This window comes from Aethalodelphis obliquidens, unplaced genomic scaffold (genome assembly GCF_003676395.1).
Source record: "Aethalodelphis obliquidens isolate GAN/ISIS:26980383/991018 unplaced genomic scaffold, ASM367639v1 scaffold6, whole genome shotgun sequence".
In the NCBI taxonomy this organism is placed as follows: Eukaryota; Metazoa; Chordata; class Mammalia; order Artiodactyla; family Delphinidae; genus Aethalodelphis; species Aethalodelphis obliquidens.
In genome coordinates, this window is record NW_020837950.1 from 23905200 (window position 1) to 23918272 (window position 13073).

General features: G+C 44.6%; 1 protein-coding gene across 1 annotated transcript; it reads right to left on the minus strand.

The window, feature by feature from the left end:
* Window positions 1-329: 329 nt before the first annotated feature.
* On the minus strand, window positions 330-12496 carry SMIM20 (small integral membrane protein 20). The gene is made up of 3 exons (XM_027103209.1): window positions 12306-12496; window positions 1838-1894; window positions 330-1074 (listed from the first exon to the last, which is right to left on the minus strand). The coding sequence occupies exons 1-3, from the start codon at window positions 12412-12414 to the stop codon at window positions 1037-1039; spliced, it is 204 nt and encodes a 67-aa protein (XP_026959010.1). The 5' UTR covers window positions 12415-12496; the 3' UTR covers window positions 330-1036.
* Between the last annotated feature and the right edge of the window lie 577 nt (window positions 12497-13073).

The following is a 13073-nucleotide window of genomic DNA, read 5'->3' on the forward strand; positions in this document are numbered from 1 at the left end:
TCCCAGTTCACAATAATAAAATTATGTCATCAGGTAGCTCATCTAAAAGACAGCGTACAGTAATGTGCAAGGCACTCTAGGCAATGTAAAAATGAAAAAGATGTGTCTTTCAAAAGCACATGATCTAGTAAGGGGCCAGAGAGAGCACTAGAGAAAGGAATTCGTATTCTCATGTTCATCTTTGCAGCACCTGGTGAGGTATCTGGTAGAGAATCGCATTCAATAAATATCTGTCTCAATACATTTGCTATTTACCTTTAAGATTTTTACTTGTATACAATTTTACTTGTATACAAACACCAAACAGTCAAATATAATGTAGTCAAATAATACTTCTGGGTATCATTTAATGCGCTTACAAAGAAGGATTTACAAAAAATCTTACACCATTGTGAAGTAAAAAGAAATCATTTTAATATACATATTTTCACTCAGTTAATTCAACATGATTTCTACTAGGCATGCATACCCATTTAGCTTGATTTGCTTCATAGTTATTTATTTTTCAAAATGCAGCAACCCTCCCAATGAGATAGTTGAGTTGTACTCTTTATTCTTAAAGAGTACAATGTACCTTGTCCGCAAAGAGTTTTATCAACTTTAACATTTTCAAAGAGCCCTATGAAGCTGCTCAGTGTGGTGGGTTTTCACTGAAACTTCTTATTTGGAAGACGGCAGAACAGACTAGGATCTTCCCAAGTCTACAGGTTGCTTGTATTCATATCACAGCTCAGGTGGGTAAGAGGTAGAGACTGAATAATAAGTAGATCGCCTCCAAATGCAGCTGGGTGAGAAAGCTTCATTTTTAGAAAGGAAACCAAATCATGAAAACCTTCGTAATGGTGTGATTTGTTTCAGGGTTCTTTTGATACTTAAGAAGGGAATTAATCCTGGTGCACACTACTCTTCTTTACAGCCTTCTAGAGTTTTCTTCTCCAGCCATCGTTCTTTAGCCAGGTGATTTATTGTACTTGCTACAGAAATGAAAGCATGAAGACTCTGTCTACTTTCATAATCAGAGGTGGTGATAGCCTTTTCATTTCCTGCCAAATGGATCCGACCACACTTTTAACCCTATAGAAAGAAACACGAATAAAAACAGGATTCGTTTTTAAATTTCCTACCACTTCCCTCAACCCCAAACAACTAAGATGACATCAGAATGAAGTTGTGCAATTTCCATGTAGTTGGAGTTAGTGCGGGCAAGTTGCCGGAACCCCGGAACAGGACGGCTGGGAAGCCGTGGCAGCTGACAAGAGACTTTTAAATGGCTCAGAAATTGCCCCACATCAGGGAGATATGTATCTGGCCTAGTTAAAAAATAAATGAATAAAAAAAAGACCGCTGCCACAGATTACAAGAGTTTTGGCTAATAAGCTAGAAACCTCTCATTCTCAGCCAAATTGGATCGTCTCAAAGTAACTAACCATTCAGCCATACAGGGAACTTGTGAGCTTCTGTATAAAGCAGAATCCCGCATCGATTAAAATAGCTCATAAGTAAACAGTATTTTCCCATGACGGTGGTGTTTAAATAGGTGCTTGGTAAATATGTCTGCAAAACATCTACTTATGCTTGATAGTTAATTGCACACTTGCTACACACTTATGCCCACTTATCAAATGCAGAAGAGAAATGTGTAAACTTGCAAAAACTCTTCTGGAGTAACATATTAAGAGGAAGTCTTGGGGTGGCAACCTCTAAAACGGCAACTGCTGGGAAATAACGGCACAGTTACAATCCAGCCTTGAAGCAAAGATTTCTCCTGCTGCAAAGCACCACTCCCAACGACAACACACTAGTACACGTGAGACTTTGTTGTGATTTTTACGTTTACCTGGTGGCTGCACGTCTTCTTGGACAATACCAGCTCGATTTATGGTTTGTTCCTTCTCTGAGAAACACAACAGAAAAATTACTCATTAGAGAGGGGACTGTGGGGCAGGGCAGTGGAAATCTTTTTATCTACGTGGAACAATGACACGGGACAATCAGGAAACAATATATCTGAGTGCTATTAAATTCAGAGCTTCCATTGCCCAAAGCTTTTAGGTTACAGAAGTTAGATCCTATCAAGCAAAAAGACTGGATATTTTCAGTGAAAGAAAGAAAGCCGTACTTCAGAAGAAAAGCTTCTAATGAACATCTTTTCCCAGTGATCTCAGCAGTTTGGAAAGGCAACAAAAACAACAGCAAAAGAACAATTTTGAAAGAACTGGTGGGTGTGATATGAGGAGAGCAAGGCTGCTGAACTGCAGGAACAAGTACAATTCAGGAGAAAACGATGCAGTTTAGGTGTCTAAAATGTACTCCACTGAGGGCCTAGACCCAGAGCTAAATATGCTATGTTTTTCGTAGGAAATAGAGCAGAAAATTAATCTTTGGGTGGGTGGCTTTGGTTTGGATAATTGAAGCTTCCCTAATTGACTGCAGGTGCTACGCCAATTAGTAAGCACGTTTTAGCGTCAGCAGCTTAGCCAGTCTCTTTGGAGATGTCCCACAGGCGAAGGCCAAGAGAAACTGGGCATTTTATGTCTGTGGGCTTCAAGCCCTCACACATCTTTCTAAGTGGTGTCGAATAAACCTAAGGCCTGTGAAAACAAAGACTTATTATTTTAAGTATCTTGATACACAAATGGTGGCTTTTCAGCAGGAAGACTTGCAGCCAAAGGATGTTTACTACTATATTATAGTAATTAAGTGTTGTAATCAAACCTTTCTTTTAATCAGGCTGACGGTGTTTCTTTAAATCCACGTTTAGCTCTTATTTAATATTAGGCAGTTTTCTTTATTCTCATAAAGATACACAAGCACAAAGGTATAGGAAACAGGGCTTTTCCAAATCAAATATTCACTGAACTTGCTTCTCCGGTGATGTGACGGAAAGTCAATCCTAAGTGACCTGTCTGAGAGTTTTATCAATGCTAAGTTTTGCTTTGGCAAATAAAACACCGGGCAACAGGGATTATCTGAATCTTGACATCCAATTCTAAGCAAGACAGAGGAGACACAGCATGAGGAAGCTGCTTATACAGAAGGGTCTGGTGGCTCCACTGGGCCTCTCTGAAAAGTAGCAGGTAAACAACAACCAAGACCCTGTGGACCAAGAGATGCCAAAAGAGTGGGTGACAATGGGACCTCTGAGGTGTCAGACTTCCTAAAATAACACAAAAGGCAATCTCATTTCCTAAGAAGTTAAATTCCTGTAGGAGTGAGCCCTACCATGCTGTCACCATGTAAGTCTCCAAGTACGGATCTGTCTCAAACATGCTCTTAGAAAATGCCAACTAGTAAAAGACTACACTGTCATCGATCGTGCCAGGAACAAAAACAGATATCATTTTTCACAGCTAAAAGGTCCATTCTCCAGTATCATGGAAGAAGGAAGAGATGAATTTTTAATACATGCTTGATTGCCAGAAAGCATTCTAGATGTCCAGGTTTGAGAGAATCAGACAACCTGGTGAACGGAACACATTCTCCAAGAGGCAGGTCCTGCAAAGCCAAAGAAGCTGGCAGGCTGCCAAGCATCAGAGGAAGTTGACTTCTGGTGGCAAAGGAATGCCTAATTTGTGTTCTCACCTCTTACAATGAAATGGAGAAACAAGTGAAGAGAAAAGAATCCCTGTCTTCACACTTCCTTGCTAATTGCTAATGAGGTTGGAGAGAGGCTGAGGATTTATTTTAAATAGACCATAATCTCTTTATAATCCTTGTCCTTATGCAACCCCCTCTTTTTTTGGCTTGGATGGGCAATTTAAACCCATTTGCAGAAGGAGTTCCTACCAAGTGATAACCGGTATTAGCGTCCTATCTACATCCCCTGGTTCTTTAATCCATTAATGTTTTATAAATACTCTAAGGCCAAAGCAGTCTTATATAAATTCATGATATGACACAGAGACACTTTATTTGTGAATGCGAGATACGCTAAAGGGAAAACAAACTGGTCCCTTGGGACTTAGCAAGCACATCTTGATGAGGTTGACAGTAGGTTTCTGTTTTGCTATCATTAGAGAAACAGCAAATGTCTCTCAACCTCTGGAAAAAAGGGCAACACAGAAGTCAGGGGTTTAACTATGTGGGCAAATCAGGATAAGCTAATTACTGACCTTTTAGTAGTGAGCATGCTTCCATCAGGAGTGAAATGATAGAAACGCAAATATGCAGCATGGGGCCTGGAGCTTTGCGATGCCCGTTAGAAGTTCCCTCTCCAGTGTCTCAGCAAGCCCGACTCTGCCCCCTGGTGCTAAGGCAGTGAGCTGATTTGCAGTTTTAATTGAGGATCCTTAGCTCTACTCAAAGGGCCAAGGCAGATTATTTAAAACTTAGTAATACATGCAGACGGGCTCATTTTTGTATGGTAGCAAAAGAAGCTACCTCGTAATGTTTAAGTCTTTGAACAGGAAACCTATCCTTATATTAAATGTCCATACTGTGAAATCTGTGTGACTTGCTACTTTATTTAACATTCACAGCAAATTGATACAGCGTGCTCTAACTGCCAGCCCCCTCAGTGGTCTTGTTACTGACTAGTTGAGGGTGCTCTTGGGGAGGACCAGCAGATAAAAACCTAAAAGCAGGTGCAGAATCTGACCTCGGAGTGGGGGGCCTACACAGTGAAACCATCACCTCGGGAACACCCCTCCATCTCCTCCTGCCAATGAACAGTTAAAATAAAAGCAACTCACCACCTGAGGTAATTGGACAAATGTCAACATTTGAATATGGACTGTATATTACATAATAACATTGTGTCAATATTAAATTTCCTGGATTGGATAATTGTGATTATGTAAGAGAATGTCGTGTGCTCAGAAAATACTTGCTGAAGTGTTTAGGCATCAAAGCTCACAAGGTCTTCAACTCACTCTCAAATGGTTCAGCAAAATAGTAGTAACGATTATATATGGAATGTAATTATATATGAACATATGCGTGTCCATATGTATGTATGTATAGACGTGTAACATATACATAGCGAGAGAAAGCAAATGTGGCAAAATGTTAACAACTGGTAAATCTAGGTGAAGGACATAAAAGGATTCATTGTACTATTCTTAGATCTTCTCTGTCGGCTTGGATTTTTTTTTTTTAACAACAAAAATACACAACTGCAAAACAAGTATAAGGAAGTCCAAGAGCACTGTGACTATTCCATGATGATTAATTGAAAGTCTCTTTTAAAAATAGCAAAAATAAAATAAAATAATACTTTTCTAATGCTCCCACTTTGCTGCAGTCTGACTTCGGGGTGATCCAGAACTAGACGTGTGTATTGGGGGTGAGTGTGAGCCAGCGGCTGGGGGGACCAAAGGGCCATCGGAAGCGTGGACTCCTTCCAATACCATGAACACTTTGGTTTCTCACCAGGGTGTGTGGTAGAATCCAGGCAGCTTTGTAAGGCCTGTTAGAAAATAAGACTTTAGTCTGCGCATTTCATTTGACTCTAAGGTGAAAAGAATAAAAAGCATATTCTGAGCACTTGCCATATAATCGGGAAAATGCCTTTCCAAGGTAAGAGGCATTTCTGAGTCAAGTGATTTCTCGCAGGCCTGCTCTGACTCTGTACCACACGCTTGAGGTTGGGGGCGGAAGGGGAACGGGAGGAGAAGTGAGGTATCACAGCTCTCCCACGTAACCTTTGGCTTTACTGGCAGACACTCTCCCCTGTCCTAAAAGCAGGTGAAACAGGGCATCATTAAGCAGCAGACAAGGCTGGGGAGTTAGGGTCTAGTGTCTATCCAGGAATAAATGTGCTAGGTGACCTTGGACAAGTCACCTAAATGAGGGGACTGAATGAACACAAGATTTCTGGCAAAACCCTTTGTGCTTCTGCACATCTAACTAAAGTTAAGCATGAACAGGATCACAGAAAATGATCTTATGCTGTCTCATTTCACAGGTCGCCCTGAAATGCTGTTATTTTTTAAAGCCACATTCAGGATCACTGTCTGGTTCCAGGATGCAGAGACAAAAGGCAGACCAGCCTTCAAGTTATAGCGCCTGAATGTGCGCTATACGTATAGCTTCAAGTATGCTTCCCTGAATGTGGGCTCTTCCCACGCATCATGCTGTGCCAATAGGCTGAAAGCTAATCAGCAACGTCTGGATTCCCTCCAGAAGCACAGCAGAACCATCCCCACACTTCTGGTGTGGGAATGACAACTGCCAATGCCAACTGCCATCTCCCCAGTGCTCATTTCACTACTCAGGTATCACGTGTGGAACTGACCTTGTATTCCCCCTAATACTCGGTGAAGTCTGGCTGAGTTAGTGAAAGAGCTAGAGATCACACTGAATGTCAAAATGAAATTCAACACAGCAGTCTGTGATAATGGCCTGTCTGCTTTTAAATCGTAGAAGATCTCCCTGGCTTTATTTTACCTAAGCAGCCTTGTGCCTCTTTTCTACTGCCTTGAGGCTTATTCCAGCAGGGGCCCTAGAGCCTACCTGTCCCCATACCCAGGCCGGCCAGCATCAGTCAGGCTGGCCCAGATGAAGGGTCAGCAGTGTCTCGACACTTGGGCCCTACATGGCCTGGGCTCCTTGCTAGCCTCTGGCTCCCCTTCTCAAGGACAGGCTGTCTGCCCGGCCTTTCCAAGGACTGTGGGCTTCTCCTCGGTCTGCCCAGAATTCTGGGGACCATAAATGTATGAAGGACGCTCAGAAGAGAAACAGCCAACAAGAGAGGCTAAGGAGTGGATGAAAGGCAGGAGCAAAAGGGCAAAGCCAGGAGTACTGGCGGAGGGGCAGTCACGAAGCCCAGGGAAGAGAGTGTCTCAAGGAGGGAGAGTCTGGCTGGGGCTTGTGCCTCTCACGCATAGTCACCTGACCTCCTGCGTCACAAAGAGAACAGAAGCCACAACGAACAGGAAGCATCTACAACCTCCCAACATCACAGCTACATCTAGAGGTATCCACACCTGCCTTTCTCCTCAGTTGCTGGAAGAGGTGTCCTGCCTTTGGTCCAAGTCTCCCTCCTCCATCTGATCTCAAGATCCCATGCCACCTCCCACTCTATGGACTGTCTTCTCTCTCCAGCAGTCTTCTTTGTCCAGAGGCTCTCTTGGCTCTCCCGCTGCTTCCAGCCAAAACGAAAACACAACAGCCCCCTTGACCAGCTGCAAAATAATTCGTCATTCTCCTCTCCATACAGACCAACATCTTTAAACAGTCAACCCAATATACTATTTACTCTTCAATCCACTGCTATCTGCTTTCTGCCATCAAACCACTGAAAGCACTTCTAACAAAACAACCAATGAGCTTTACCTTCTTTTTGCTAAATCCAATGGATATTTTCACTTTTTTTCTTCCTTACCGTCTTCAAGCAGCCTAGCCCTGCTGACCACCCCCTTTTCATGAAGAGCTATCTTCTTGGGGCTTGAGACTGCAGCCTCTTCTGGTTTTAATCCTCGCGCTCTGGCCACTCCTTTGAGGACCCTTCCTCCTCTGACCACTTGCTCTTCAGACCGTCAAATGCTAGTGTTCACCTGCATTCTGCCCTGGACCAGCTTGTCTTTTTCAATCTCTGAATGCTGCCTGGGAGCCCCACCTACTGCAATGACTCTGCTTCCCATCCGATGCCAGTGACGCGCCAGCTCCAGCTCCAGCTCAGATCCTGTGGTTCAGCTCCCATCGCCTACAGGAAATCTCCAGAAGCATATCCAGGTACCTGAAACTCAATACACCCCAAACCGAACTAGCATGTCCTCTCGTCCCCCAAACAGACTTCCTGTATTTCATAATGTCTAGCACCATATCTCCTCAGCTGCTGCACCCAGAAAGCTGGGTGTCAATCTTTCCTCTGCCTCCCTCAGCCCTGAGCTAATCAGTCACAAATCCCTGTAGAGGATTTATTTCTTAAATCTGGCTCCGGAATTCAGTCCTTCTCCCCAGTCCCATAACCACCACCACTCTGGTTAAGGCTACAGTCACCTCTCCCTGAGGTCACAGGAAGCACAGCCTTCCCGTACCTGGCCGTCTTACCTCCAACCTTGACCCTCCCAGCCCCTCCGTCACACACAGTCAGAGATTCCTGGAAAGAGTGAATCTGATCACCTTGCACTCCAGATTCAAATTCTTCAATGCTTTTCCACCGGCTGGACTCTGAGGACAGCAGAGGGTTACTGAAGTATTTTGACTAAGCGAGTGAGAGGATCGAATTCAAAGAGCAAACAGCACAATAGACTTTCCGACAGCCACAGTGGAAGACCTGGAGTTCTATACATTCTCTGACACACAAGAATGGATGTTCCCAGTTACAAATTCTCACCAAAGAAACACAAAGATGTATTTCAGAATGAAGAAAACTGAAACTAGAAAGGTGTGAGATGAAAGAAGGATCAGTGAGTAAAGAATGAGGGTAAAGAGAAACAATCAGTGACTGTATAAAACACGGATGGTACTAAGTCATCTGGGGAGTAATAAACACAAGGCAGGACGGGTGGGGCGTCTGGGACAGGAGCTAAGGCATTCTAAGGTCTTTGTATATTTCATAGGAGGTAAAGATATTGACTAACTTTAAACTGTCACCACAAAAGAAAAAGAGAATGTAAAACTTTCAAACTAGTAGAGGGTAAGAGAATTAAATAAAGAAGCCTTGAAGGCAGAAAAGGAGAAAAAAGGGAAGTAGAGAAACAGAAGAATAAATAGAAAACATAAGATAGGAAAAATAAAGTAAATATATCAGTAAACGTAAGTGAAAATGATCTCAATCCAACAGTTTAAAAAGATTATCAGATTGGATTTTTTAAAAATCCCAGTTTAGGGCTTCCTTGGTGGAGCAGTGGTTAAGAATCCACCTGCCAATGCAAGGGACACGGGTTCAAGCCCTGGTCCGGGAAGATCCCACATGCCGCGGAGCAACTAAGCCCGTGCGCCACAACTACTGAGCCTGAGCTCTAGAGCCCGCGAGCCACAACTACTGAGCCCACGTGCCACAACGACTGAAGCCCGTGTGCCTAGAGCCCATGCTCCACAAGAGAAGCCCGTGCACCACAATGGAGGGTAGCCCCCGCTTGCCGCAACTAGAGAAAGCCCGCGCCCAGCAACAAAGACCCAACACAGCCAAAATTAAATAAATAAAATAAATAAATTTATTTAAAAAAATCCCAGTTTAGGCTGGTTATAAGACTTATGGACAAATAAAGGCTAAATATAAGAGGACATCTATATCTATATCTCTCTATATATACATATAGATATACACACACACCAGGAAAACACTAACCAAAAGAAAGCTGGTAACTATGATAATATCAGATAAAACAGAGTTCAGAAGAAATATTAGGGGTAAAGAGGACTCATGTAAAAATAATTGAGCCCCCCCCAGAATATTCTAGATTGTGTGCACAGAATAATATGGCCTCAAGATATCTAAGTCAGAATTAAGAATGATCTGGAACCATCATATACAGAACTCTGTACTCCCAAACAAGAGAATATACATCATTCCCAGCAAACAGTGAACATTTGCAAAAACTGACTTATGCCAAGTCACAAAGCAAATCTTGACCTATCAAAAAATCAAAATCATATAGTCTGAAATCTTTGACTACAAATGCAAAGAAGGTAGATCAGCAGCAACACACTAACCAGAAAGACCACAGTGGCTGCTGGGTAAAGAATGGGTGGTCCTGGGGACCAGTGGAGCAGGGAGACCAGCTCAGAGTGCAGGGAGTGGGTGGGGGACTAGGTACGTGTGAGGCAGTGACATGAGAGAAGAGCTCTGACCGTCTTGTCCGGTCACATACATCTGGCACCTAACACAGTGCCAGACACACAGTAATTGCTAAAATCCCGGTTTAAAAAAATAAAAAGGAAGCTAGCTGAATGCGCTGAAATGAACTGAAGCTCCGTCCTCACAGAGGGTTCCCATGACTCGGTCACGAATGCCTCACCTGGGTCGGTCCACCTGCTTAAATCTCCTTGTCTCACTTCCCTGCCCTTGTGATTCCTAATTTTTAAAATGTTTTTATGGGAAGCCTAGTGTAAAAATATACTATGTGTTTCTACACCTGTTATCTCATTTAATTCACCCCAAAACATGTAAATTCAGTCCTGCAAATTCCACTGTTACAGATGAGGAAACAGGCCAGGCTCCGAGAGGCTGAGTAACGCACCTTAAGGTCCTCCTCTAGTAAGGGATTTAGACCCTCATCTGACTTACTTCTCTCACCCTCTTAGAGAGGCAGTATGGTGCCCTGGTGTCACGATTAAGGGCACTGGTGCAAATCCCAGATCCGGGACTCATCGGTTGTGGGTCCTTGTACAAGTTAACTGTTCCATACCTCAGTCTGTCCACATATAAAATGGGGATGATGATCACACAGCAGCTACAATGAAGGGTTGTTATGAGCACCAAATGGATTGATATATAAGAAGTGCTTAGAAGAGTGTCAGACATATAATAAGCTTTCAATAAATATTAGCTATTTAGTATCATTACCTGTTTAAGGAATCAGTTATGACTCTCAGATAAGAGTGTCCAAATTAATTAAAACTAAACCAGAAAAGTGGGCAGGTGTTGACTGCCTTACAGTTAAAAATGCAGATATTGTAGCCACACGCACTAAATGTTCACTTAAAAGGCCTAATCCGTCTGTCTCAAGGCGACTCAGACAACCATAGACTCCGGACTACCCCTATAAGACTGTTGTTGGGAGACACAGCGCAAACCCACACCCTGAGCATCTGACCCAGAGGAAGGTTTCTCAGCCTTGGCACCATTCGCATTTTGGGCCGGATAATTCTTTGTCAGGGGTGGCTGTCCTGTGCATGGCACAAAGTTTAGCAGCACCCCTGGCCTCTATGCACTAGATGTCAGTAGCACACACTAGCCCACCCTATGCCGTCCATTTTGTGACAAGCAAAAATGTCTCCAGATAGAACCAACTGTCCCTAGGGGGACAAAAACCATTCCCAGTTGAAAACCACCGCTCTAGTCTTCGTGACTGAAACTTCTCTAGTGGGATCCAAAGCAGACCCCCTTGTCCCAAGTTCAACTCTAGAGGCTGTCATAAAACAGCGTGGGGCAAGGATGCAGTAAGGACGGATAATGCAGATAGATTATACAGGGCTTCACACAGCCCCGTGTTCACCCTCACGCATGGTGCATGGAGACAGGCTGGGAGGCAGAATGCAGAGGCCATTTCAATCTTGGCTGATGAAAAGAAGCCACAAGGAAATCTGTGTACTTAAAACACTCTAACTCAGAAACCAAATGTTGTAGCATCTGTAATGGGCAGAGCATTTACACGGAGCTTTCGCCTTCAAATCGCCAAGCTTTCAGCCTTCGCTAATATTGTCAAGGGGCACAGTTGGCCCTCTTCCATCTCCAAGACGGTTCAGGTTTCCTGGAGAACAAAATGAGCCTCTAATGCCTAATATTTTCTCTCTGACAGATGGTTTCAGACATATCAAAGTGCTAACCCTTGCTGAGGTATAGGTCTCAAGGAAGGAGAGCTTGGCTTTTAGAATGATAGGACTTGAATGATTAAGGAAGAAAATTACTCGCAGGATATTGACCATTGTCATGTGAGCAACCAGCTTAAAATGAAGACAGCAGAATCTGAAAAAACATTTGAGGAGAAAGGAGAGGAAAAACTCAAAAACCCAGGTTAACAGTTTAGATTTGAAACATTTCCACTGAAAGACATCTTTGGGAGTGGAAATGAAGTGCAATAAAAACACCTTCAAGCTCAGGATAATTAGGGTCCATCTCCCTCCCCTCAACATCATCATTCCCAGCTTCAGTGTCTGGAAGGTCTGGAAACAGAGGCGGGAGTAGGAATACTTGTCTTGCCGCTTACTAGCTGTGTGTCCTGGGGCATGTTGAACAACCTCGCTGAGCCTCAGTTTCCCCATCTGTAAAACAGATAATAATACCTACCTCAAAGTGAGGTTGTGTAAATTAAATGGTCCAATGTGTGCCTAATGAGATACATTAAAAGACTTCGGTGAATATGAGTATGAACTACTTTTTAGTGTCGACCTACTATGTGCAGATTGCTTTCATTACCACCTTTGAGTCTCACCAGAGGCTAGATGATTTTATTATACAAACAGATAACTACTAAAGGGGTTGCTGAGATTCTGAGAGATTGAGTCACTTGTCCACTGTCACAAAGCTGCACACAGCGAGATTCGAACCCGGGTCTCCCTGACCGGCGAACAAAGCTCTGACCACGGCCCCACGTGGGGAAGGGAGGGGAGTTACTGAGGCCAGGCCACCGCGTGGGGTCAGAGATCACTCTCAGTTACTGGGCCTAGGCCACCGCGTGGGGTCAGAGGTCACTCACGGTATTCGTCCAGCCGCATTAGGGGCCGGAAGTAGATGGGGTAGAAGGCGGCGCCGATCAGGGAGATGAAGCCGCCGAAAATGAGCGCGGTGCGCAGGTTCGCGGTCATGGCTCCAGCCGGTGACCGCCCTGACCCGCCGAGCAGCCCTCACTCTCGGAATCCCGGATCCCGCCGGCGGTATCGTGACCCCGCTCGGAAGAGGAGGAGTTGCTTTCGCTTCCGGGCCTTGGGGGCGGGGCTAGGAGGCGGGCCGGGGCCGGGGGCGGGGTGGGGTTGGGGCAGGGGTGGGGCCAAAGGCGGGGCCTAGGACTGGGTGGGGCTAGGGAGGGGCGGGGTCAGGGACCCGGCGCACCGCCTCCCGGGCTCTTCCTGGCAGCTCGTAGCGCTGGGCAAGCGCGATCCGCGGCTAGAGACTGGAGCTTTAATTGATTCCCTGTTCTGCCCCCGACCCCCCAGCCTGGCTTTTCTTTCAGCCGCTCCACCCACCTATCTTCTGACCTCGTTTACCACTCCCTCCTTTACAAACCACGTTTTTTCGTTCTTCCCCCATTGATTTGATTTTTGTGACTATACCAGGAGGTGGATGCTCTCTATGGCTCGTTGATTTAATCCTTGTATTTTTTACAGGTGAGGGAATCGTGGCTTGGCTGCGCGGATTTGGACAAGTCACTTGGCCTAAAGGGCGGTTTGAGGGGATTAGAGACAAAGGTGCAAATCGCCTGGCCCAGGATGGCCCGCAGGGGATTCAGAAATCGGAGCCACAGGGG